This window comes from Argopecten irradians, chromosome 5 (genome assembly GCF_041381155.1).
Source record: "Argopecten irradians isolate NY chromosome 5, Ai_NY, whole genome shotgun sequence".
Taxonomy (NCBI): Eukaryota; Metazoa; Mollusca; class Bivalvia; order Pectinida; family Pectinidae; genus Argopecten; species Argopecten irradians.
In genome coordinates, this window is record NC_091138.1 from 34333875 (window position 1) to 34355892 (window position 22018).

Below are 22018 nucleotides of genomic sequence, written 5' to 3' on the forward strand. Positions count from 1 at the left end.
AGGCCTGTGATCAGTTGGTTTTTTTTCAGTTTTACTATGAGCAGTCCAGTGGTGGATATACCTGCATAACAACATTGATAGTAACCCTTGTATCAAGGATGGTGCAAAACATATTAGACTATACATTAATATGGAGTGGTTTAGCTACATGTACATGTACATGTAAATGATCTGTCCTGGATGTATGCAACCACTGTATATGATAATAGATTATAATCTATATTGCTATCCTATCCATCATCATTTCACACACAAATTAAATGAATACTACAGAAGATGTGTGGCCTATATCTACCCAGCCCACCGGATCTCAATGTAAATGTACTGTATATATAATGTGTCTAGCATAAATGTAGATCTATAATGTCCAAACCGTGGTACAACGTAAATGTTTTATACGGAACAACAGAAATAATTGTAATGTATACGATGTAATCAGAAAATGTCAATATTTGTATCAGATTTGCATGCAGACATTTCGCCAACAATGTTAGAGCACGACGAGACACTTTGATACTTGCACATGAAACTCTTTTAATATTATACAGTATACTTAAATTAATGTAACACAAAAATACGTGTTCATTACATTACCAAGAAGCTACATGTCTTTGATGACATACGATACAGTAAATAAACTCTACATATATATGTATTGTAGGCCTACATTACAAATGTACATTGGTGCAGACGATGACTTTCATCTTACCTTCGGTTTATAAAGTCGTTAGATGTCCCTGTTATTAAAGTCGATTGATTCGTCGAGTGTTACCGGGATCACAAATAGGCAATACGTTATAAGAAACCATTAAGACCTAGCTTTGACTAAAATGTACACAGTAACATCTAGGCTAGAACATGCACATGTAGATCTCCAAACATGTGTTGTGATGACACTATGACTTCCGATGAAGGGAGGTAACTGTCATTGATCTATAGTTCATCGTATTTTTTCATTCACTAAAACATATATAGACACACTAATCCGAATATGCGGATATATTTTGTTTGTAAAACTATAACTTTCATAGTACATGTATAGAAACAACAAGGATAAAGATTGAATCGTTATTTTGTAAGGACCAGTAATTTTCAGTCAGGACCAGTAGGACCAGTAGTAAAATATATCCTTAAGGGAGAACACTGCTCTGCTTATTATATCATAATTATCTTTAAGTATCGTGGCAGAAAGAGATGGTAACACTAAAATTACAGGAGGCATATAATCAAACAAATTTATTCTGATTAAAAATAAAAATTTGAATATTTTAACTCAACGACTTAACCACAGGTGCTTGACGTTCCAACACTAAAGTATTCTACATGTATAAATCCATATTATTAAAAAAATCATATCACTATAAAAATCAATATAAAAATAAAACGTAATAAGTATATAGCAATATGATATTTACATAAGGTGAATATGCATACTTTTAGAGAACTACAAGCATCTTTATGATTAAATTAAATCACATCTGGTCAATGTATACGATATGTACATGTACAATGTACTTATTGTTTGCAGTACCTGATAATATGTTGGTTTTTATTCTGCTTTAACAGAGGTCTAAATCTGTCAACTTTGAGAGAAATGTTTTAATAAATACAATATGAAATTCCTTAAATTACTTTATTGGATTGCAAAAGGTCCACAAATTTCCATTACTCGTACATACATTTTACCAAGGACGCACAAAAATGCAGATGAATCCTCGATTTTATGCATGCGGTAGGCCTACACAATTGCGTAAAATTTGTGTAAAATCTGTTAGAAGCTGACGAATGGCATTTTTTCTCTATCTGGAACAGACGAATAATTATTTTTACAGTTACAAAAGTTACTTACTTTACACCATTACCACTATTGAAAAGTTTGAGCTCTCTCTGTTTATTTTACTTCAAGATAAAAATATTAATTAAAAATATTTAATTGCATCCCGAAAGAAAACTCCATGGCGCTATGCCCTAATTGGAATGAAACTGTACTGATTCCGCATACACCAAAAACAAAATAATTTATCTTATATATATATATATTTTGTGTGTGTGTGTGTGTGTGTGTGTTAATAAGACACATATTTACCTGATTGAATGTCAGTTATTGTTCAAATGATGAGCATCGTTTACGCTCCACTGTTGCGATGGAACATCTTTAACACAGACATTTACGCAGTTTTTGCACAAATTCGCCGGAAAGCTCTTTGTGAAAAATTTCTCCACAGTATTTACACATTTGTGGAAATATGATGGAAAGAATATTAAACACTTGCAGAAAATTTCTCCCGAATTACCCAATTGCGTAAAAGAAATCCACATGAAGCTTTTTCTCCACATTTTTTCCGCAATTACGGAAACACAAATTCCCAACACTCCATTTTTTCCGCAATTACGGAAACACAAATTCCCAACACTCCGCATTTGTGTAAAAACTGTATATTTTGCAAATGTGGAAATATATTGCGGAATTATGCTCTTAATGCGTAAATTGTCGCTGAATGTTAAGGTCATTCATTTAAACCAAATGTTTTAGTCCTATTGCCGAGTCTCAGATGCATTGAAAAAATGAAAGATTTTTGCTTTTTTAATGATTTAGCACAGAAAACTGTAGTCTAGAGCTTCAACTTCAGAACAACAGTAGAGATCGAAGTCATTCGTAGTCTTGACCTTTTTACAATATAAATGTTAAGAGAAGAAGTTACATGTATAAATGTACATAATAATGTAAATATTTATATTTTATCCTGTGACCTTGAATGAAACCCATAATTCATTTGATCAATCTTGATCTAATGGTCATTGGATACTCCAGCATTCTTCTATATCTGGTCTCTCTGGGCATTTTTTTAAAAATCTTTCCTGTTTTACCGGTAATAGAATATGTTACCAGGGTATATAAATTGTACGTGTATATCCTTAAATGTCTAAGACTCCTTGTTATTCAGAACGTAAAGCTTAAAATATGAGTCATGAGACCTTGAATGAAGCATCAAGGTCATTTAATTGAAAAACATCACAACCACTTATGCCAGCATTCTTTAAGGCAAGTACACCTCTTGATTATTAATTAGAAACAAGTGAAAACTTTGCACATTTTTACTCCTGTATCTTAGAATTACATTGTTAATACCAATTTCAGAAGGGATAAACCAGTATGCTATATACCCAATTTCTGATCTCTGTGCATCATGATCATTCAAAAGAAATCATTAAAAATCTTACAAATCTTTGATCATACTTACAAAACGTTTTGGTACCTTTAATTCATACATGTACTTTATGACTTCGAATTGTTTCTGTATTGTTTCATCATGTTTACTTTTAATGACAACAGAAAAAGTTGTATAGCTCTTCATTAGCTTTATTCTAAAAGCAATTAGTAACAACATTTAAAAAATCACTATCAACATTATATTATGCTAACATATATTCCCACTTTGGTAGAAATATAATCTTACATACAGTAAAACATGGTTATAATAAAGCTATGGGTACCAATGAATCACTTCATTATATAAGCATAGTTAGCATGTTCGTTATAAACATGTTATACAGCATCCTCAATACTCCATGGGTTTTTATCACTGACATTATATCCACCCCTGGACTATTTCATTGTAAACCTGAAGGCAGTTCAGGAGAAAAAACCTGACCAATCACAGTTTCCTTTGAAGATTACAGAGAGAGTGACACCTCAACTTCAAAGTAACACAGTCAACCAGTACCATTATGCAATTCCTTTGATGTACATCAAAGAATCATATTGTTTCCTCTCTCTTCCATTGCCTTAATTAGATAATACAGGGGTGGATATACAGTCAGTGATATTAAACCCTGAAGTATCAAGGATGGTTTTATAGTAGTCTCCCAAGTGGACAAGAAACTTTCAACTCAAATGGAAGATTTTGGTTAGTCTGGCAGCCAACATCTTACCACAGGTTTACGACGTGCAAAAAAAAACAACAACTAAAAATACTGAAATACAGTATTTTTAGTATCTTTTTTTTTTTGCGCGCATCGTAAACCTGTGATCTTACATAAGGATTTGGATATATCCCTGTCTCCCTGACAGACCTATGAGAGATTATTTTTATCTCCCATACTTATATGAAACATAACAAAAGGTTAGCTATCTAAAAGCATTTTCATCTTGCCATCATAACTAGAATGTTGTTATACATAAAAATCATTGGCAATGTAATTGACTCACATGTATTGAAGCCTCAGCTAATTGTCTAGCTTGTCCTTTGCCTACCATGAGCAAAAGTTATCTTTTTTCCTAGCGGCCACAGGATATCCTTTTCATGTATGGGAGACTAATAGGATCTGTCGTTACCTTGAGGGTTACAAGACAGAGAAATCTCTACCGAGGAGAAGATTCACAAATGTCTAGCCTGAGGCTGCGTATCTCCTCCGCGGGTAGACATTCTTTTCTAATTGACAGACTCATGTAAAATTAACCGCACTATAACATACCCCCACCTTATGATGAGATCAGTAACAAATTTATACAAAGCTGCCATGTAAATAACAACCTACAATGATATATACAATATATGTTTGCTACATTTAATTAGCAGTAATGAGATCTGGCTTTCATGTACAATAACAGTAACAAGTTTGTAAATCAGCACTTAGTCATTCATCCATCCATGCTTTCATTCTTCATGCTCTGTTCTTGCTTCATTCATTTACACCTAAACTAAACACTGTAGCACAAAATTGGAATGATTAAATGTTCAGATTAACCAGGTTGTTATGCAGATGTTTTAATAGTTCAAATAAGTCTATCATTCTATCGTCTTTTGATCATCGACTCAATACCTATTTATAAAGATGTTAAAAACAGCAGGATAATCTAGGCTAATTTTATAAATATTCTGTCTTTGTATATTACAGAGTTACTTCCCTTGTGGGCATGTGTTCATTGTGACGTCCTTATTGTGTGAGCGAAACTCACGTCATTTTCTCTGAAAAGTATGACGTTATGCTCAGGAACACATGGCGTCACAATCAATACCTACCTGCAAGGGCAGATTACTCTGTATTACGTAAATGCCGAATATGTAACTTGATTAATAACAGCTTTAAACAAGAAAGGACAAGCTTTTGGTGATGGTCGAAGTTGAGGAGTTCTTGGAGAAAAATCATCACAGACACAGATATCACCTCTGCTTCTCCATCATGCACCTTGAACATCCTACCTGGTGGTGAAAGGCTGGTGATAAAGTGATCAACTATTCCAACTACATTCTCTATACAAAATGAGTATTGTTTTCTTTAAAAACAAAAGTTTCAAAATAACAAACAATACCTGAGTATGTTGACACATGATCAATCAATAATTTCATATTGGCTAACAGGATTAAAACCATAATTAGCACCCTATATAATCTCAGTTATAAAATAAAAATGATAACAAGGGTAAAAGCTTTAATCAATCAGCACTCGGAAAATTATGAAATGTCAATTAGCCACAAACAGAACCCTGGCCTTTGTATTTCACTACAAAATTGACAGGCCAGTCATTAACATCACTAATTTTTTTATCTCAGCTTTGTAATGTACCACTGTATCATGTACATTGTCATGTATTTGTACAGACAATAAGTATAAGTAATTTATCATTAAACAGAATTATTTTGAAGAATTTACAAATAAGCATTCTCAACACAATTTCATCCATTTTGATACAGTCAAACCTGTGTATAAAGACCACCCAATGCACATTGAAGAAATCATGGTCTTTATAGCCAAAGTGGACGGTTGGGACACATGGTCTTTATAGCCAAAGTGGACGGTTGGGACACCAATAAAGTGTCCTTGTGGTGGTTGTTGTAGAGAGATGGTGGCTTTACTATATGAACGAAAGCACTAAGATGATTTGAGATGATTGATTTAACTGTTCCTTCTTCATGTAGTGACTTCCTATGTCTTAGGACGTTGATTTCTCTCATATATAGAGTTTTCCTATGTGTTTGCTACGTAAGTGCATATGAAAGAGTCTTATATTAAAGTGGGTTATAATCTTTAGTTACATATACAGATGTGCCAAGCAGTATACCTATCTCTGATATGCTCTAAACACATTCTTTGTGTCTGACAAGTTGTTAATCCGATGGTTAAGAGAGTTCTTATGTTAGTCATAAAACTAAACATCTAAAATTTCAACACATCTATGAATATAAAGTAATGATTAATTCTGTATTAAAAATAGCAACACTTTCATCAATATTAAGTATAAAGGCTATTAATCTTTGCACAAGTACCATATCCAACCCAAAAATGTGTCCCTATCATCTTTATAGATGCCAAAGTTCATAGATATAATTGGACAATGCCACATATGAAAGTAAACGCCAAATTACAACGCAGTTTTATCTTAATGCCTTTGTATGATAAATAATCGTTCATTAAATTATTTCACTTAATGGATCAAATATGGTACATGTATAAGCTGTTATTTCTATGCAACTTTGAGAAATAAAAGCAACAATAATCCTAAACAAATAATTCCTTTTAATAAATGGAATTGTTAATGAGATTCCTTTCATTTATATATATATGTTTGCCACATTATAATTTAATTCAAAGATATGAATAAGTAAAAACTTAATGCATGCATAGTAATACATATTGTCCATAGAACCATTTATATCAAACATGCAATCAGTATTTCTTTCTCTATTATAAGAAATTATTTACGTCATACATTTATTTAATTGAAAAAGTAAGAAATGTGAAATTCAGTTGTACTAGAAATAAAATCATCCCACATGTTGTATTAAATTACTGTCTATATTTTCTATAATTTTCCAAGCTTACCGATCAATGCACTTAACATCATATTCAAAGTCCTAAAAGGGAGACATTTTATTTAACAATGGGAGATAATTTCATATCAGAATGTTGTCACCAGGGGAGATAATTTAAAATCACAATGTATCAGAATGTTCTAACAATGGGATATTAGATCATATTACAATGTTTCAGATTGCTGTTATAAGGGGAGATAATTTCACATATCAGAAATTGGTTCCAAGGGGAGATAATTTGATCACATATTATTAAAAAGCAATTACAAGGATAGATAATTTTAACAGGATGATGAACATGTAACTTAAGGTGAGATATTTTGTTATAAATTACCCCAAAGCTGTCAAAAGGAGAGATATATAATTACATATTAATCTATTATCGGGGGGCGGGTTTTACATTAATCACCTCCCGAAATAAAAAATAAAGCTTATTTGCTGTTTTAATACTGGCTATTTTTTTTAAATACAACAAAAGACAATCATAGGTATATCTAAAAATTAGTTATATTCACACAGTATTTACTATCAAAATGACCAGGGGAAAAGTCACTCACAAGAGCACAAATACTTTGCTTCATTATCAGATCATTTCAACAGATGATTCCTTTCAACTTGAAACTGAAATTCATTAATGGTCCCTTCCCATGACTGAAAGATAGCAAAACACCTAGTACAAAAATTATTACAGAACAGCAATACATACAAATAATAATTAATAGGAGATCAAGAAAGATACTAACACATATGACAACTTTTTTACTTATTTGTTTCACATCTTACTAATAGCCACTTAATGGCATGTCAGGTTTTAAGCCAGAGAACCAAAAGTAAAACCATCAACCTATGTTAAGTACCTTGCAACAGCCCCACATTGGATTCAAACTCGAAACCCAGAGGTGGAGGGCTTGTGGTAACTGGGTAATGTTGTGGTAATTAATCAACCTCCCCGCTCCCTCACCGGTATTTTCCGATTACATGTTGTTGTTTTTGTATGACCCATACACCAGACAATCAGACAGAGAAATGTCTCGCTTTCACTAGAGGTCTTCCCCTGTTTAAGATGTCCAAGCCAGAAGAAATTTGGACTGTGTATGCATAGACAAACGATTGATTAGTGAAAGTACAAACAAAAAGATTCTATAAACATTTCTATAACTAATATACACAGACAGCTCCAATTTCAAATACAGGTTCAAACTAAATGACTAGCTTTTACATCAACTACATGTATACTCACTGTTCATTTGAAAACCCATGCAACAAAAGCAAATATTTATAATTTAATTCATATAAATCTGTCAACACAAAATTCATTATAAAAACAAAAACAAAAGAAAACTACCAAGACTATTCATTAAATTCCTGACAGCAATAAATATTTCTATTCTCACATAGCAAAATACATTCAAATAATAAAATAAATTATATTTTGGCTCTTAGTGTCGAAAAACAAGTGTTTTAACCACATTCATCATGAACACACACAAATTTGAGCAATTCATTAGTCTATGTTATATAAAGCAAGTCTAATGGTTTAACATATATTGAGTTTATTATCCTTTGACACAATGTTTTCGACATACTAAAAACAACATGAATCATGTACAATAAGTTCGAACTTCCGGCGACTGTGATGTCATAAGATTACTTAAATATATGATGTCACAATCACAGAAAGGTGGGACAAATCCACGGCATTAAATCATTAAATCATACATTAACAACGTTGCTTCAGTACTTAAAATGGACATTACAAACACACCATATTCGCTGTAATTAGTGCCCCTTCCCTTTCTGGAGAAAGAGTTGAAGTTATAAATGCCCCAATCCCATTGATTTAACGATGTTTTACAACATGTGATGTTTGTAACATCAGCATTGTATCCCATATTACATTAACTTGTGAGTCTTTTACATGTGAATCATAACATAATAATGCGCCTAAAATATCAAAAGGCATATGCATGTTTACTGCAACAGATTCATGTGTCATGAGTACAGAAAGAGTAAAATTTTAATAAAAAAAATTCTTCCACAACTTACATTTTGGTTCACCAATAAGTGCCCCCTTTATTACAATTTTAGAGTCCTAGGGACTTATTAAAGTGAAGGCTGTATACATTAAACATGATATGTACTAGCTAATCCTTGATTGCAAGCACATAAACTCTCTTTTTAAACCTACATGTGCGCACATTCATAACCATGGCATCCTCTGTACATCAAGTCCTTTACAATCACAGACACTCTGATGTGATCATAACCTCTGGAGTAAGAATACACCACACATACTGTATTTAATTAATTATCTTCACTTACAACACTTTCATCAGATCGTGGCAGATGGATTTGATGCTTGAAGTATTTTCTCTCGCTCTCTATGCCAGCCTCGACTTCCAGCGTAGCCAGTTCCTCGAGACATAGCTTGTGCTGTTCTTTTATCTGCTGCATGATGTTGTCATGTTGTTGACAAAACTCACGAACACCAAACTGAAATAAATTAGGAATGGGTGTTAGGGTTGTCTTTGGACTACAGTTCTACAGAATGGTTAAAGGTTAAAGTTTTGTGTAATGTACATTACAGAATTGTCTGCCTCTGTGCCATGAGTAGGAATTGGTTTTGGCGTCATATGTTTATGGGTGTATGTAATGATACATTTTTCAGAGAAAGCAGCATCATTTTCACACACAAACTAATAATGCAACAATCAATACTGACCAGCAAGAGCAGAAAAATACAAACAGAAAATTACGGAAAAAATTCCCAAACCATGACCCGTATTTCCTCATATTGTGATTATCAAATTACCAAATTTTTTAGATTTTCAAAAAAGATTACAAATCTTTGATAAACTGAATTGGAGTTTATTAATTCAAACTTACTGTATCTACAGGTCTTGGAGACTTTAAAAGTCTGAAACAGAAAGTTAAAATCATACATTAAAGCAAACAAATGCCTCATGTATCTACATCTGAAATGAACTGATACATTTCAATAGAAAACATTGATTGTGATTAAAAATTGAGAATCGGCTCAACACTACCACATTAAGCTAGGGCTATATACACTCATATATTGCCAGGAATCAGGAAAAAATCCAAGAACATAGGAAAAAGCGTAATAAAAACATCTTCTTTAACCAAAAATACAATCCAGTACCTTCCTAAAGATATTAAAACTTGTATTAAAACCCTGGCAAGCGACGATGAATAAAACTAATTTTAGCATACAGAATCAAAATGATTAATATTGGATCTTGCTGGGAAATTAGCACCACTTAACTGTGGATTTGTTGTCATTAACCTCGCTGTACTAAACACTCACCTCTCTGGGATCATAGCCATGGTTTGTGCGTGTGTGAGTCTGTATTTATCAATTTCTGCCTGGTACTTCACAATGGAACAGTCTGTGTCTAAGGTACCAATACCTGTTAATTAAATTACAAAACAAAATTACTGTGAACGTACCTATTTTAGCGCAAATGTGCCAAACTGTAAATTATGATTTATTAAATACTTATATAAATTAGCAAAGTTCTGTGGTTAAATTCTGAAAATAACCTTTCACAAAATTTATCGCTGTACATTAATTAGCACTTCAAAGGCAGCGTGAAAAGCTCTAAAATAAAACTACCACTAAAATAAGTATATTTGCAGTACCTCGGTTCAGTTCTTCACACACATTATGTTTGCACTCTCACTTTTCACTCATTGCCCCAGGACTATAAGGTTGACATGCATAACACTAGTACTGTGTCCCATCCTCCCCAAACTCCCTCCCACAACACCCCAACAATTGAGTCTCATACATTGTACATTCGTCTATTTTCCTGCATTTGAATTGGAACTGATAGTAATGAACACATTTTAAATACCTTTCATCAGTTCTTCTAGTTCCTTGATTTCCTTCCTGACCACTCCAGATGTCCTTTGGCCTTGGAAACGTCTGGAAAGGATAATGTTTATATTCTCAAAGGTCCCATTCACTTCACACAGGGTCTGAATGTTTTTGTGCTATTTTATATTGTTTCTTACACGACATGATAATAATGTTTACAGTTAATGAGACAAGACTGTAATATTTGTGTTTGTTTGAACAAAATACAGGGAATTATAGGATAAAGATATACTGGTAATGAAAATCAGCTACCAAGGCCCAGTTTCATGAACATCCCTTAACTTAAAATTATCCATAGGAAAGCATTACAGATTTGAATGAAGGTTCCTTAACTTAGATTTTGCCCTTAACTTCATTAGTGCTTACCTATGGGTAAATTTAATTTAAAGAGTTCCGTAAAATTAGGGACTGTTTATGAAACTGGGCCCAGGGAAAAACATAGCAGGTTCTAAACCAGAAAATACAGTAACAGTCTTTTAAAGACAGTAATACTAGGTTAACTTAATAATTTCCCATACTAAAATGGTTTCAAATTAATTTATAAAATACAGTGAACTTGTTAACAGTGATCATAAATGTATACCGGGTATTTGCATTTTATCAATACATCAAGTCAATTAATTATCAGTAAAATGATAAGACAAGATAATAGAGAATATAAAGATACAAAATACCAGCTAGTATCCATGAAAAAATAGAATGATAGAGAATAAAAGAGTGCAATTTCTTTTTTGAAAATAAAATCACCAGCAATATACAGCCTAGATACAAATTTAAGTTATGACCATAACTCAAGATGTTGAGGAATGAAGAATACCAATATAGGAAAGAATGCATAACCGCTATTTAAAATTTTCAACAACAAAAAAAAACTACATGTATCACACCTGTACCATTGGAATCATTTGAGATACAAAATACATCAGATACAAGATCTATTGCACAGACATTAAAGTAATGTCTGTATAGCTAGCACATGCATGCATCAGTCATCTTAGGTATTCAAGTAAATTCAGAATTCATAAGCAAATATACATGCATGCATCATAATGAATTTAATAAAACAAAATCTAGCTACGTAGCTTTTATGAACATTACTTTCGTGACAATCTTAATTAGCTGGAATAGTCCTCATGATTAGCTTTTATTGTCAAGTCTTCTTGATGTACAGTTTGATACTGTAAACCAACTTATTTTGCTGTGACTTTTTTTCGCTTAAATTTTCACAGCAATTCAATTTCAAGATTTATTAGACTTACATGGTTCAATGGTAAATGTATGTATTTGCAACTTTTTTTTATCGCAATTAATTTATGCAATTTCTAATCACTCACAAACTATGTGAAATGTCATCGAATCTGCATAATGTATTATGAAATTTACCCTTCCATATGCAATGCTTAAATATTGTGACCAAGAATTCGAACTAAACCCATGTAAAATGGATTTCATTTTTTTTGTCTAGTAGCAGACATATTTAAAGGAGGTGTATACTGTACTATTTATCTATTATAGCCTGGTTGAGAGCGCACTATTGCCTCATTGTATTGTTGAGGGATGAAATAGTGCCCGAGCCAAAGGCGAGGGCACTATCCCATCACGAGACAATACTATGAGGCAATAGTGCACTATTACAAATAGTAGCCATGTGTGTAGCCAATCAAAATACAGTATTCTATCATGTGATGTACAGTACTAACAACTCTTTAAAGCCAGGACCAATAACATAATTTGTGAGAAGATATTATAGAATCATATACATAGAGTATATCAATAAATTAAAAAAAAAAATCCATGGATCAAATAAAGAATTGCAAATCATGAAAAGTTAAGACATGGGCCTCCATCCTTAGACAGCAAGAGCAAGAGAATCAGCAAGCCAATAGTTTCCTTAGTGCTGGGAAAATAACTAGGCCTGGAATCAGCTAGCCTATTATTTCCCCAGAGAAGGAATCAACTAGCATATTCTCTCCTGGGGGAAGATATAAGCTAGCCTTTTCTTTCCCTGAAGAAGGAATCAGCTATGGGTAAAAAAACAGCTGCTACACAGTTACTCTACATTTATCATACCCTTGAGCCCCTATACTCAACCACCGTCTATGTAAACTAACTTTCTTTCACACCTGTTAAAAAAATCTGCGAAGATTAAATTTGTGGATTGAAAAATTGAGTGGAAAGTCCTATCAATAAATATGGGGTAGATGGTAATTAGCAGAGATTAACTTTCGCAAATTAACTTGGATTGCGAAATTTGCAAAAGTAAATACAGTGTGAAAGGAAATTGGTTTACTGTATATGTTCCAATAGTGTCTAATTCTTTATCTACAAATGAATGACTTTTAAGAGTGTTCCCACTGTCTTAGGCTACTGTATTCTGAAGAAATCTGACTATTCTAATCATTAACTATTGTATAGGTATCAGATATAGTCAGAATTCTTCAGACTGTTTCTTCCAATATAGTATGTACAATATACACAATAGCACTGTAACTTCCACATTTCATGTACATAGATGATTCATGCAGTCTATGTTAAAGCCTGAGGTCCAACATACAGTCACCAAATAAAACAGATACTTTCCAGTCATGACAGATACACAATTACAAGCTAACATGACATGACTACGAGTGATATCTAGAACCCCTACGTGCATGTACAAACCTCCTGCCTTTCTTGCTAGAGAGTGAATAAAAAATAAGAAATAAGGAATCATATAACATAACAGTGTCAAACATAGGTGTAAAATAAAACATAATATGGGTTTTGATGGTTGAATCTGAAATGGAACAAATATTATTATCATCAACTGTGTAAGTCAAGTTTAAGTCTCATCAATACAAAAAATAAAAGTAGGGCACAATACCATATTCGACCCAATAAGTGCCCCTAATCCTATTTTGAAGACTCAAGTTTACTAGAATTTAAATCTTATAAGAGCTGTCATCATTATAAACGATATTGATATATTGACAATTCTTTTTTTTTCGATACAATATCAATTCATATTTTCCTAAATCAAACATTGACCAAAAATGTACTTGATGACCCCAAAGTTTTTTTTTTACAAAATGGTTATATGATACACAAAAGGACTGCTACAGATTTAAACAACAAGTCTTATATACAGTTAGGTATATGGTATGGTGGATATTTTTCTCAAAACTACAAGTTTTGATATATATATCGCTACATCGTGATAATTTCCTCTCGATATATCGATACAACAAATCATATCAATGACAGCTCTAAATATTATGAATAAATGTAGACTAAAAATATGAATAGCATTTGGCTCCTTCAATATTCTACTTCTTTTACAGACATATTTGAGGTGGCATATTATGTGCATGATTTTGTGAAATATCTAAATTTTGTGAATTTTCTCCATTTTAAGTTCCCTGAGCATTTATTGGGTTGAATATGATAATGGGACCGATTAATGTGATACCTGATAAAGTTTGTGCTGGAATATGGTTTCTATTGGTGATGGAATGACACTGTAAGATGGAACTATACTAGCCCCACACAAACGTAATCAGGTATCACATGGTATATAAATTATATCCCATTCAATCAATTCTAAGGAAAGTGAAAAATACATACTCATGTAATATACTGCCATCTTCTCCATAAATACGACTATGAGTTTTGCTGTGTTCACAGACCCAGTCCTCAACCAAGGGCTTTTTATTCTACAAAATACCAAAACCACCAGCTACTAATATGTCAGACCTTGATACAATTAGAATATGATTTTAAGGACTTCATAATACATTTGCCAGAATATTGAGATAAACTTAAAAGTTTCTAAATTGTAAAGAATTAAAAATTGAAAATAGTAATAGACTTTTATAATTATTAGCACAGTTTTATAAAATAGCCATTTACTCATCATTGTAAAACAAAGAAATACAAATCATCATATAAATGGCTATAAGGTAAACTGTCACATTTAACTCTAAGAACAATGAAATTGGTTTTTGTGCTTTTGTTTGGGAAAAACTTTCTGATAAAGAACACATTCTGATAATGATTTAATGCATACTGTATGCAGTGTATCCTATTTGGAGTTTTTCCCAAAGATGTCATGTGACAGAATTACTGTAATCATTACCAATGCAGTTATCAATTCTTGTGTCCATCTACATGTTTAGTTATCTGCATCATTTATCCATAAAAAGAAAACATCTTCAATTTATGAGAGAGGGAATTTATTAACAGTCTAATAAACAATGTCAAAATAACATTTGTTAGTTACTAGTTTATCACCTACAGGACTCCATCTATTATTAATTAGTCGTTTAGTATACCTGTAATTTATGTACAAGTACCCACTGGTTACACTTATTTGTTATAAATTTATGAGGACATACAACATTAAATTTTTAAATCGTACAACTTATTCATACATATATACAAACTAAGTTATGGTAAACCATCGATCAGGCAACATTACACATGCACACAAACCTGTTCCATCAAAAAACCAACATGTACAAAACATGTAAATGAGAAAACTTAGCATTAAACACTATGTCTATATCCTTCATAAAGAATGTATTATCTTCATCAAGGAATGAGCTTTATATTTTTCATTTCAAAATATTTTTATTAAATCGTTAGATTTAATAGGGATTGGGCAGCAGGATATGCCTATATAAGCCCTCTCCCTGAATATGAGCTTTTTATGGTATATGGTAAAATGCTACCCATGCATATTACATCCAAGCATTACGGTAACCAAATTGTTCAAAAGACACTTTATAAATAAAATCATCGTGCAGCAAATTTCTAAACATAAGACCGCCATTTTTTTTGTATGGAGGTATATATACAGATTACTTTAATTTACCTGAAATGGGTGTTATACTTATATGAGGTCAGTTAATGATAGTCTTCAACTTTAACATTTAATGTTATGTTTGCCTGTAAGTGTGAAAGGATGAGATGGAGAACACAATTCAGAATCAATGCTTTATAAAATAATCAACAACAAGAGGCCCAGGGGCCTTAACGACCAATAATAAAGAATCTATATACTATAAGCTCAATGTAATGGGCATTCAAATGAAATATTACAGAATTTCCTATATATTCAGTTAAGGCAGTTCACTCATACATAGAAATTTTAAACTTTTATAATTAATCCTCCCATGCTGGTGTTGACTCTATATTAAGACATAATGGATTAGAACAAATTTTCAGAAACATAAAAATATCATACCACTTGACCCTGAAGATGAAGTTCCAATCCGCCATCCTAAGAACCATTATCAAATGTCATTTAGAGCATGTTCATGCAAGAATACATGTTTTGTAACTGGTATATCTCAAAGATTTACTGCTATAGTAACTGAGCTACAATTTGTATACAGTCAAACCTGCTGTAAAAGACACCTCTATATAAGGGACACTTTCTATAAAAGACAGACTTGTCAATCTCATTTGGTGCAATATACTAGATAATTCACCTCTGTAAAAAGGACACCTGTCTCTAAAGGACATTTTTAGTGTCCTTTATAGACAGGTTTGACTATAAAAATATAATTAAGTCAATGCAACTATGAAAATTTAAGACTTCATCAAGAAGCAGTGTATAGGTATAGAGATGTTTTGAACATACATCTATGTGCATTATACATCATTTTCAATATACTTACAAAAAATGGGTGTTCATATTTCTTTGGTGCCTAAAATATAAAAACAACAAAAGATATATACATCTACACATCTGGTAAATAACATTAAATCGGTCCATTATGGCAAAATCTAAAAACAAACTTATAATTAAATCCTAAGAAAAACAGTAAAATGATTGCATTTGATATTTATAGAGGTGAAATCATTCTTTGACTCTGATTTTATTTAACAGAAACCTGATACTGTTACCCAAAGTTAATTGGACCATTCAGCCATGTCATACGGCCATGTCATAAATATCATTAGACACATGTGTAATAACACTATGATGATCTCACAGGTAATAATGACATCATAATCAAAATCTGTGGCACGATTTTCTCAGTAAACAGAAATGTCAAATATGAGCCTGATTTCGCCACTCTTACTCTTACAGAAATGAAAGTTTTGTCTATATTTCTATAAATACTAGTTATGTGATAAATAGAATCTTACACCCGTGGCTAAATAATATGAAATTTATTAAACTCGTAAAATAATTTGATATACCACTCGCTTAAAGGCTTGTGGCATATCAATATAAATTTATAGAACTTGTTTAATAAATTTCATATTAACTAGCCACAAGTGTAAGATCCACTATTTAAACTACTGGTACTACTTAATGACTACAACTGTACCTCCGGTGGAATGATCTTCTCCTTATAAGGTAATTCCGCCTCAATGCTCTGTGGAGGAGGAACCTCAGGGATGTCCGACAGATCCTGACCAATTAGGGATGGCAAGAAAACTAGACAAGTCTTCGGATCAACACCAATGAAATCTTCCATGATATCTTCTGTAAGCCATGGTCGTAGAGGTTCCAAATCTTCTGGTAAAGATCTGTTTTATTGAAAACAATACATTTACTTTTTTAATTCATAATGTCAAAATAGATTAAATCACTGTACACAATACAAGATAGTTAACCTCCTAAATTAACGCAAGATTTTCTAAGTCAAATGAAAATTGAAAACAATTTTCAAAACCTTTTCAAAATGTTTAACAGACATTATTTGTAACATTATGGAATCAATGCAAAAATAATTTCTTTATCAGCAGTAGCTATTTCGTAAGAACCTATAAAAATGCAATTATTTTATAATTTTAAAAAACATGCTCATGAAAAATTGATTTCAGATCACACCATTATCTTTCCTACCTTTTTCTGTTTTCTGAACCATCTGTAATTTGAAGCATGCCTTCTGGCTCTGTAGATAATTTATAAGGAAAACTCTCAGGAGCACTTTGTGAATCTAATCCCTCAGAAGCGCTACCAAATATTTGTCGCTTTTTCTCCAGACCATACACGGAAGGTTTTAAACGTTCTTCTTTTTCCTTTTCCTTCTCATCACTTACTTCTTTGTTTAGATTTGGATCAACAGAAAACACATCATTTAGCACACTTTTCTCTGCCGTTTTATTTGTACATGGCGTATGGAATGGCTTAAGTTTTGGTTCGTTATCTACATGTTTAGAATTCACAGGTTGTTGATAGTTGTACACAGGTACAGGTGCATCACCTCCAATGTCAACAACAGGCATCTGTCTCCCGTTAATAGGAACTAAAGCCATTTCATAAGCACTAAAGGTAGCATCTTCATTATTATTGTTTATTTCTAAGTTTCCTAATCCTTTGTGAATATCTAAAATTGATGCATCGGTGCTATATTTATACTGTTGACTAGAATACCTACTACTAGCACTAGATGTCCTTTTTGCAGATGGAATCCTCTGTCTTGTCTTTTTTGTGTGTGACGCAGAAGATGCACCTCTTGGTGTAGTTCTATCATTTCCACATTTAGTCACTGGACCATTATTAACCGTGTGAATCACTGAACCATGAACTACAGTATCACTGTGATTCACTGATCTGTTAACAGCACTATATGGCCTATTTGTCTTTCTTCTCTCACTGTCTTGGATACCACCCGCATCACTACCACTTCTCAAATATTGTGAATTTTTTTCAAGACGTCCTGTAGCACTTTGCACTCTATTTAGAATCTTTGACTTACTGACGGATGTTGGTGGTTTTCCCGCAGACAAACAATCTCCTATAAAGTTCCCTATATCTTTGTCATGATGACTGATGGTAGATTTGTGTGTAAACAATCTATTGTTGTGTGTAGTTGGGAAAAGAGAAGAATTCCTGTTGTGAAATCCTTTCACAGTGTAATTTGATGCATGCTCTGGAAGACCTTTTTCAGCACCTTAAAATGAATAGCAATATTACAATCAAAATACAACTGCATGGTTGACTTATACATGTGTTGGTCATACTTAATGCATTTTTATAGTTGACATATCACCAGGAGGAATATTCTGAATCCATGATTTCCAAATGTTATATAGCTGGCATTAGTTTAATGGTAGTGACAATGATATGTCTCAGCCAATACATCAACATACATATATTGTAAGGTATACAATATGTATATGTAACTATTGTAAATTTATGTACTGTAGGGACAATTCACTCAGGCAAATTCCTTTACATAACCAAGAAGCAAAATATAGCATAGCATAAATGTATTATTCTACATTTCTTATGAAACATATAACATAAACCATTGCCAAATTCCACGATATTGTTAAGTATTTTAATTAATATCGTTGAAATATCAAATCATTGATCAATATGATTAAGCAGGTACAATATGGACGCTGTACCCATACCCGAGCCAAAGTCACGCACGTTAAACAAATAAACTATGTAACCACTGAGAAGGTGATAAAATGATTTTTAGGCAAGACCATTCACCTAATAAGGTAAACACACTATTGTCAGAGTGATTTGAGCAGTTCTAGACAAAAGTTGCATTACTCTACGAGCAAGGGACAGGGTTCGGCATACAAGAATTAAGTCCGACCACAATGTATAATGGCGAACAGCGAGCGAGTTTGAACATCTACACACATGTCACAACCATGGGCTTTTCTGGCATATCACAGTAAAACCGACTGATCTAATTTCCATTAGAACTGGTTTTTTCCAATATATGTACAAATTTTAATGTTCTCTTTAAAGTGAACAGTCGGGCAAGAATGGCTAAAGTCGGTAAAAATGGTGTGAATGTATCCAGTATAATTTCTTATGAAATGGAAAAACAAAATCTCTCATCAAAATCTGTCTGCATACGAAGAAATTAATTTAAAGTATGGGAATTCTAAAACGTCCTCCCGGCTCACTATGTCCGTGGTTACATTTCCACACAGCCTCGCTTTCGATGCTTTCAACTTTTCTTTACTTTAATGGTCAGAACTTGGAAACTAAGCAGAACTTGACCGTCGTATTAATATGTGAGAACTTTTGGAAGGCCAATGAACGCATTTAGACTGGTTTTCTTTGCCCGACTATTCACTTTAAACTGTCTAGCAAATGAAGCAATTGACAATACTTTCCTCCGACCTGGTTATACAATGTATACTTTATAAACATGATATATTAAGATAGAAAATTTGGCCCAAACTAGTTGTGGTTGATTTTTGGAAGGCCAAAATTAGAAACTTTCTGTGCTACTTTCAATTTATTTGATTTATTCCACAATATACTGTGACAAAAACCGGACCCGGGTGCGGTATTCCTAAGTATTCCTTGGTAGCGTGCAGGTAGTACCCAGCACCCAGGTCGCAGTTCCTGTCTAACCTTATATTTTGTATGATCCGTAGGTTAAGACTACAAGTCTCAACGATTGCTTATCCGGAATGATCCAGTATAATAAAAGACTCAAGCCAGTAATAAAAGTTAAAGAATATATTATCTAACTGAGAAAGTCACAACATGTGTTAAATAAGAATGATAATCTCCATAATTCCAGTAATCTCACAGAGGCTAAGAGCCGTACTCTTGAAACTTATGAGTCTTTCCTGAGAAATCGACTACTGACATCTCATGATCACAGAGGCTAAGAGCCGCACTCTTGAAACTTATGAGAGTCTTTCCTAAGCTTGTCATAAAATACATATACAATGATAACTCATAGAATCTAAGAGCCGCACTCTTGAAACTTATGAGTTTCATATCCTATAACCAAATAATCCAAGAAATAAATACTTAGACAACTCATAGAGGCTAAGAGCCTTACTCTTAAAACATGTGAGTGTCTAATCCTAACTTAAGAAATAACCAATTTCGTCTGGCGCTATTATCCTGCGAGAGCGTAGTGACCGCTCGCTCGTACCGGTGAAACAGAAGTGGCGAGGCCCTGTGCTCACCCCTATTTATAACCTTTGGGCCTCGGGCGAGGCTAGGCCGCCCGCTGATTGGCTGAAAGCCTTGGTTGGCCTGTCTCACACCCGAGACCTTACGCAAAGGAACTATTATATAATCCCTCCGACACTATAAAAATACACATTGTATACAATGCATCTGTACCTAAATCAAATACACAAATCTTCATAAACAATAAAACAATCTAATTATAATAACAGACATTCTTAACAATATTTCTACAACGAATACACTCGAAACGCCGACTACGTCATTTTGACAACAAGTTGTCAGCGACGAACACATGACTGTCAACAACGACATTTACAGCTAAATCAAGTCGTCTAACAATGAAATTGACAGTATCTCAGCGAGATAACTAGCACATGGGTTTGTACATTCATTGATTTACATGTAATGTCGATTACTTAATCTTATATCGAACACATTCCACACACTAGTCATGTTTGTGTATTGACGGAAAGATCGAGACCGTGACGTGATGCACTCGTACATTATTTCAATCACTCTCGCATCTTAACAATTAATTCATACAATGCAATAACTCAATGAATAACAATCTTCAGCATTTATATTTCTATGTCCACAGCATAAAACTGCCACGCTACGTCCTAGCGCTATTTATGTCAGAATCTTCAAATATTCTCTACCACACAGTATCGTTTATGTAAACTGGAACACCTCGACCCGATCCCTGATCGGGTATATGCCCTAACCACAGGCCACTAACCTGTTTTGTTACATCTTAAACACTGTATCTTAAATGTAAACTGGAACACCTCGATCCGATACCTGATCGGATATATGCCCAAACCACAGGCCACTAGGCCTATTTTGTTACAATACTCATGCACTGCAACGAATTCATCTCAAAACATGATGTGCAAAATACTGTAACATGCATACTACAAATTGAACCAATAACGGCATTATATTAACAGCACTGCTTTCAATCTAGACCCATCGATGTAGTGGCAGATCAGTGGGAAATGTGACAGTACAGTGCAGTGCTGATGAGGAGGCTTTATAAACTTGGGTTGGGAACCAATTAGATTACTAAATAAACGAAAATGACACAGCAAACATTGGGTAAATAAATATCTTCATCTAATGTGTGAATCTGCAACACACATCAAATGTTTTGATATTTAAATGACACAAAAATATACATACAACTTGTTTGCGCCATGTCGAATATCCGTGCCGCCGCCATATTGTTTACATTCTGACAAGTGCTTGCCGACGCAGAAAATGTACTGGACAAAAAAGAAAATGTGGCATATTTTTATTTGTAACTGGATTTGTCGGTATTAAATTAAAATAAAATTAATAACTATAATTATTAATATTTTTTCATGTCTGTTAATAAATCATTCGATTAATAAAGTG

The 22018-nt window shown here is 33.1% G+C and overlaps 1 protein-coding gene across 5 annotated transcripts; it reads right to left on the reverse strand.

Moving 5' to 3' along the window:
• Nucleotides 1–5780: 5780 nt before the first annotated feature.
• LOC138323633 (uncharacterized) lies at nt 5781–21856 on the reverse strand. 5 transcript variants are annotated; one of them, XM_069268377.1, is made up of 12 exons: nt 21803–21856; nt 17558–18608; nt 17037–17238; nt 16377–16406; nt 15941–15976; nt 14320–14408; nt 13378–13392; nt 10694–10764; nt 10144–10246; nt 9702–9732; nt 9138–9308; nt 5781–8054 (listed from the first exon to the last, which is right to left on the reverse strand). In XM_069268377.1, exons 1-12 carry the CDS (start codon nt 21840–21842, stop codon nt 8052–8054), a joined length of 1842 nt encoding a protein of 613 aa, XP_069124478.1. In that variant the 5' UTR covers nt 21843–21856; the 3' UTR covers nt 5781–8051. The 5 variants fall into 5 exon arrangements, with proteins under 5 accessions (XP_069124478.1, XP_069124476.1, XP_069124479.1 ...); XM_069268375.1 differs by lacking the exon at nt 5781–8054 and having other exon boundaries at nt 8528–9308; XM_069268378.1 differs by lacking the exons at nt 5781–8054; nt 15941–15976 and having other exon boundaries at nt 8528–9308.
• Between the last annotated feature and the right edge of the window lie 162 nt (nt 21857–22018).

Bases quoted from the DNA above. Each gene is read 5' to 3' on its own strand.
- LOC138323633 (XM_069268375.1), bottom strand. From the start codon at position 21,842: ATGGCGGCGGCACGGATATTCGACATGGCGCAAACAAGTT. The intron at 15,977-16,376 runs GTAAGTATATTG...AATGGTTCTTAG, and splicing joins AATATGAACACCCATTTTTT to GATGGCGGATTGGAACTTCA. The intron at 14,409-15,940 runs GTATGATATTTT...GGTATTTTGTAG, and splicing joins TTCATCTTCAGGGTCAAGTG to AATAAAAAGCCCTTGGTTGA.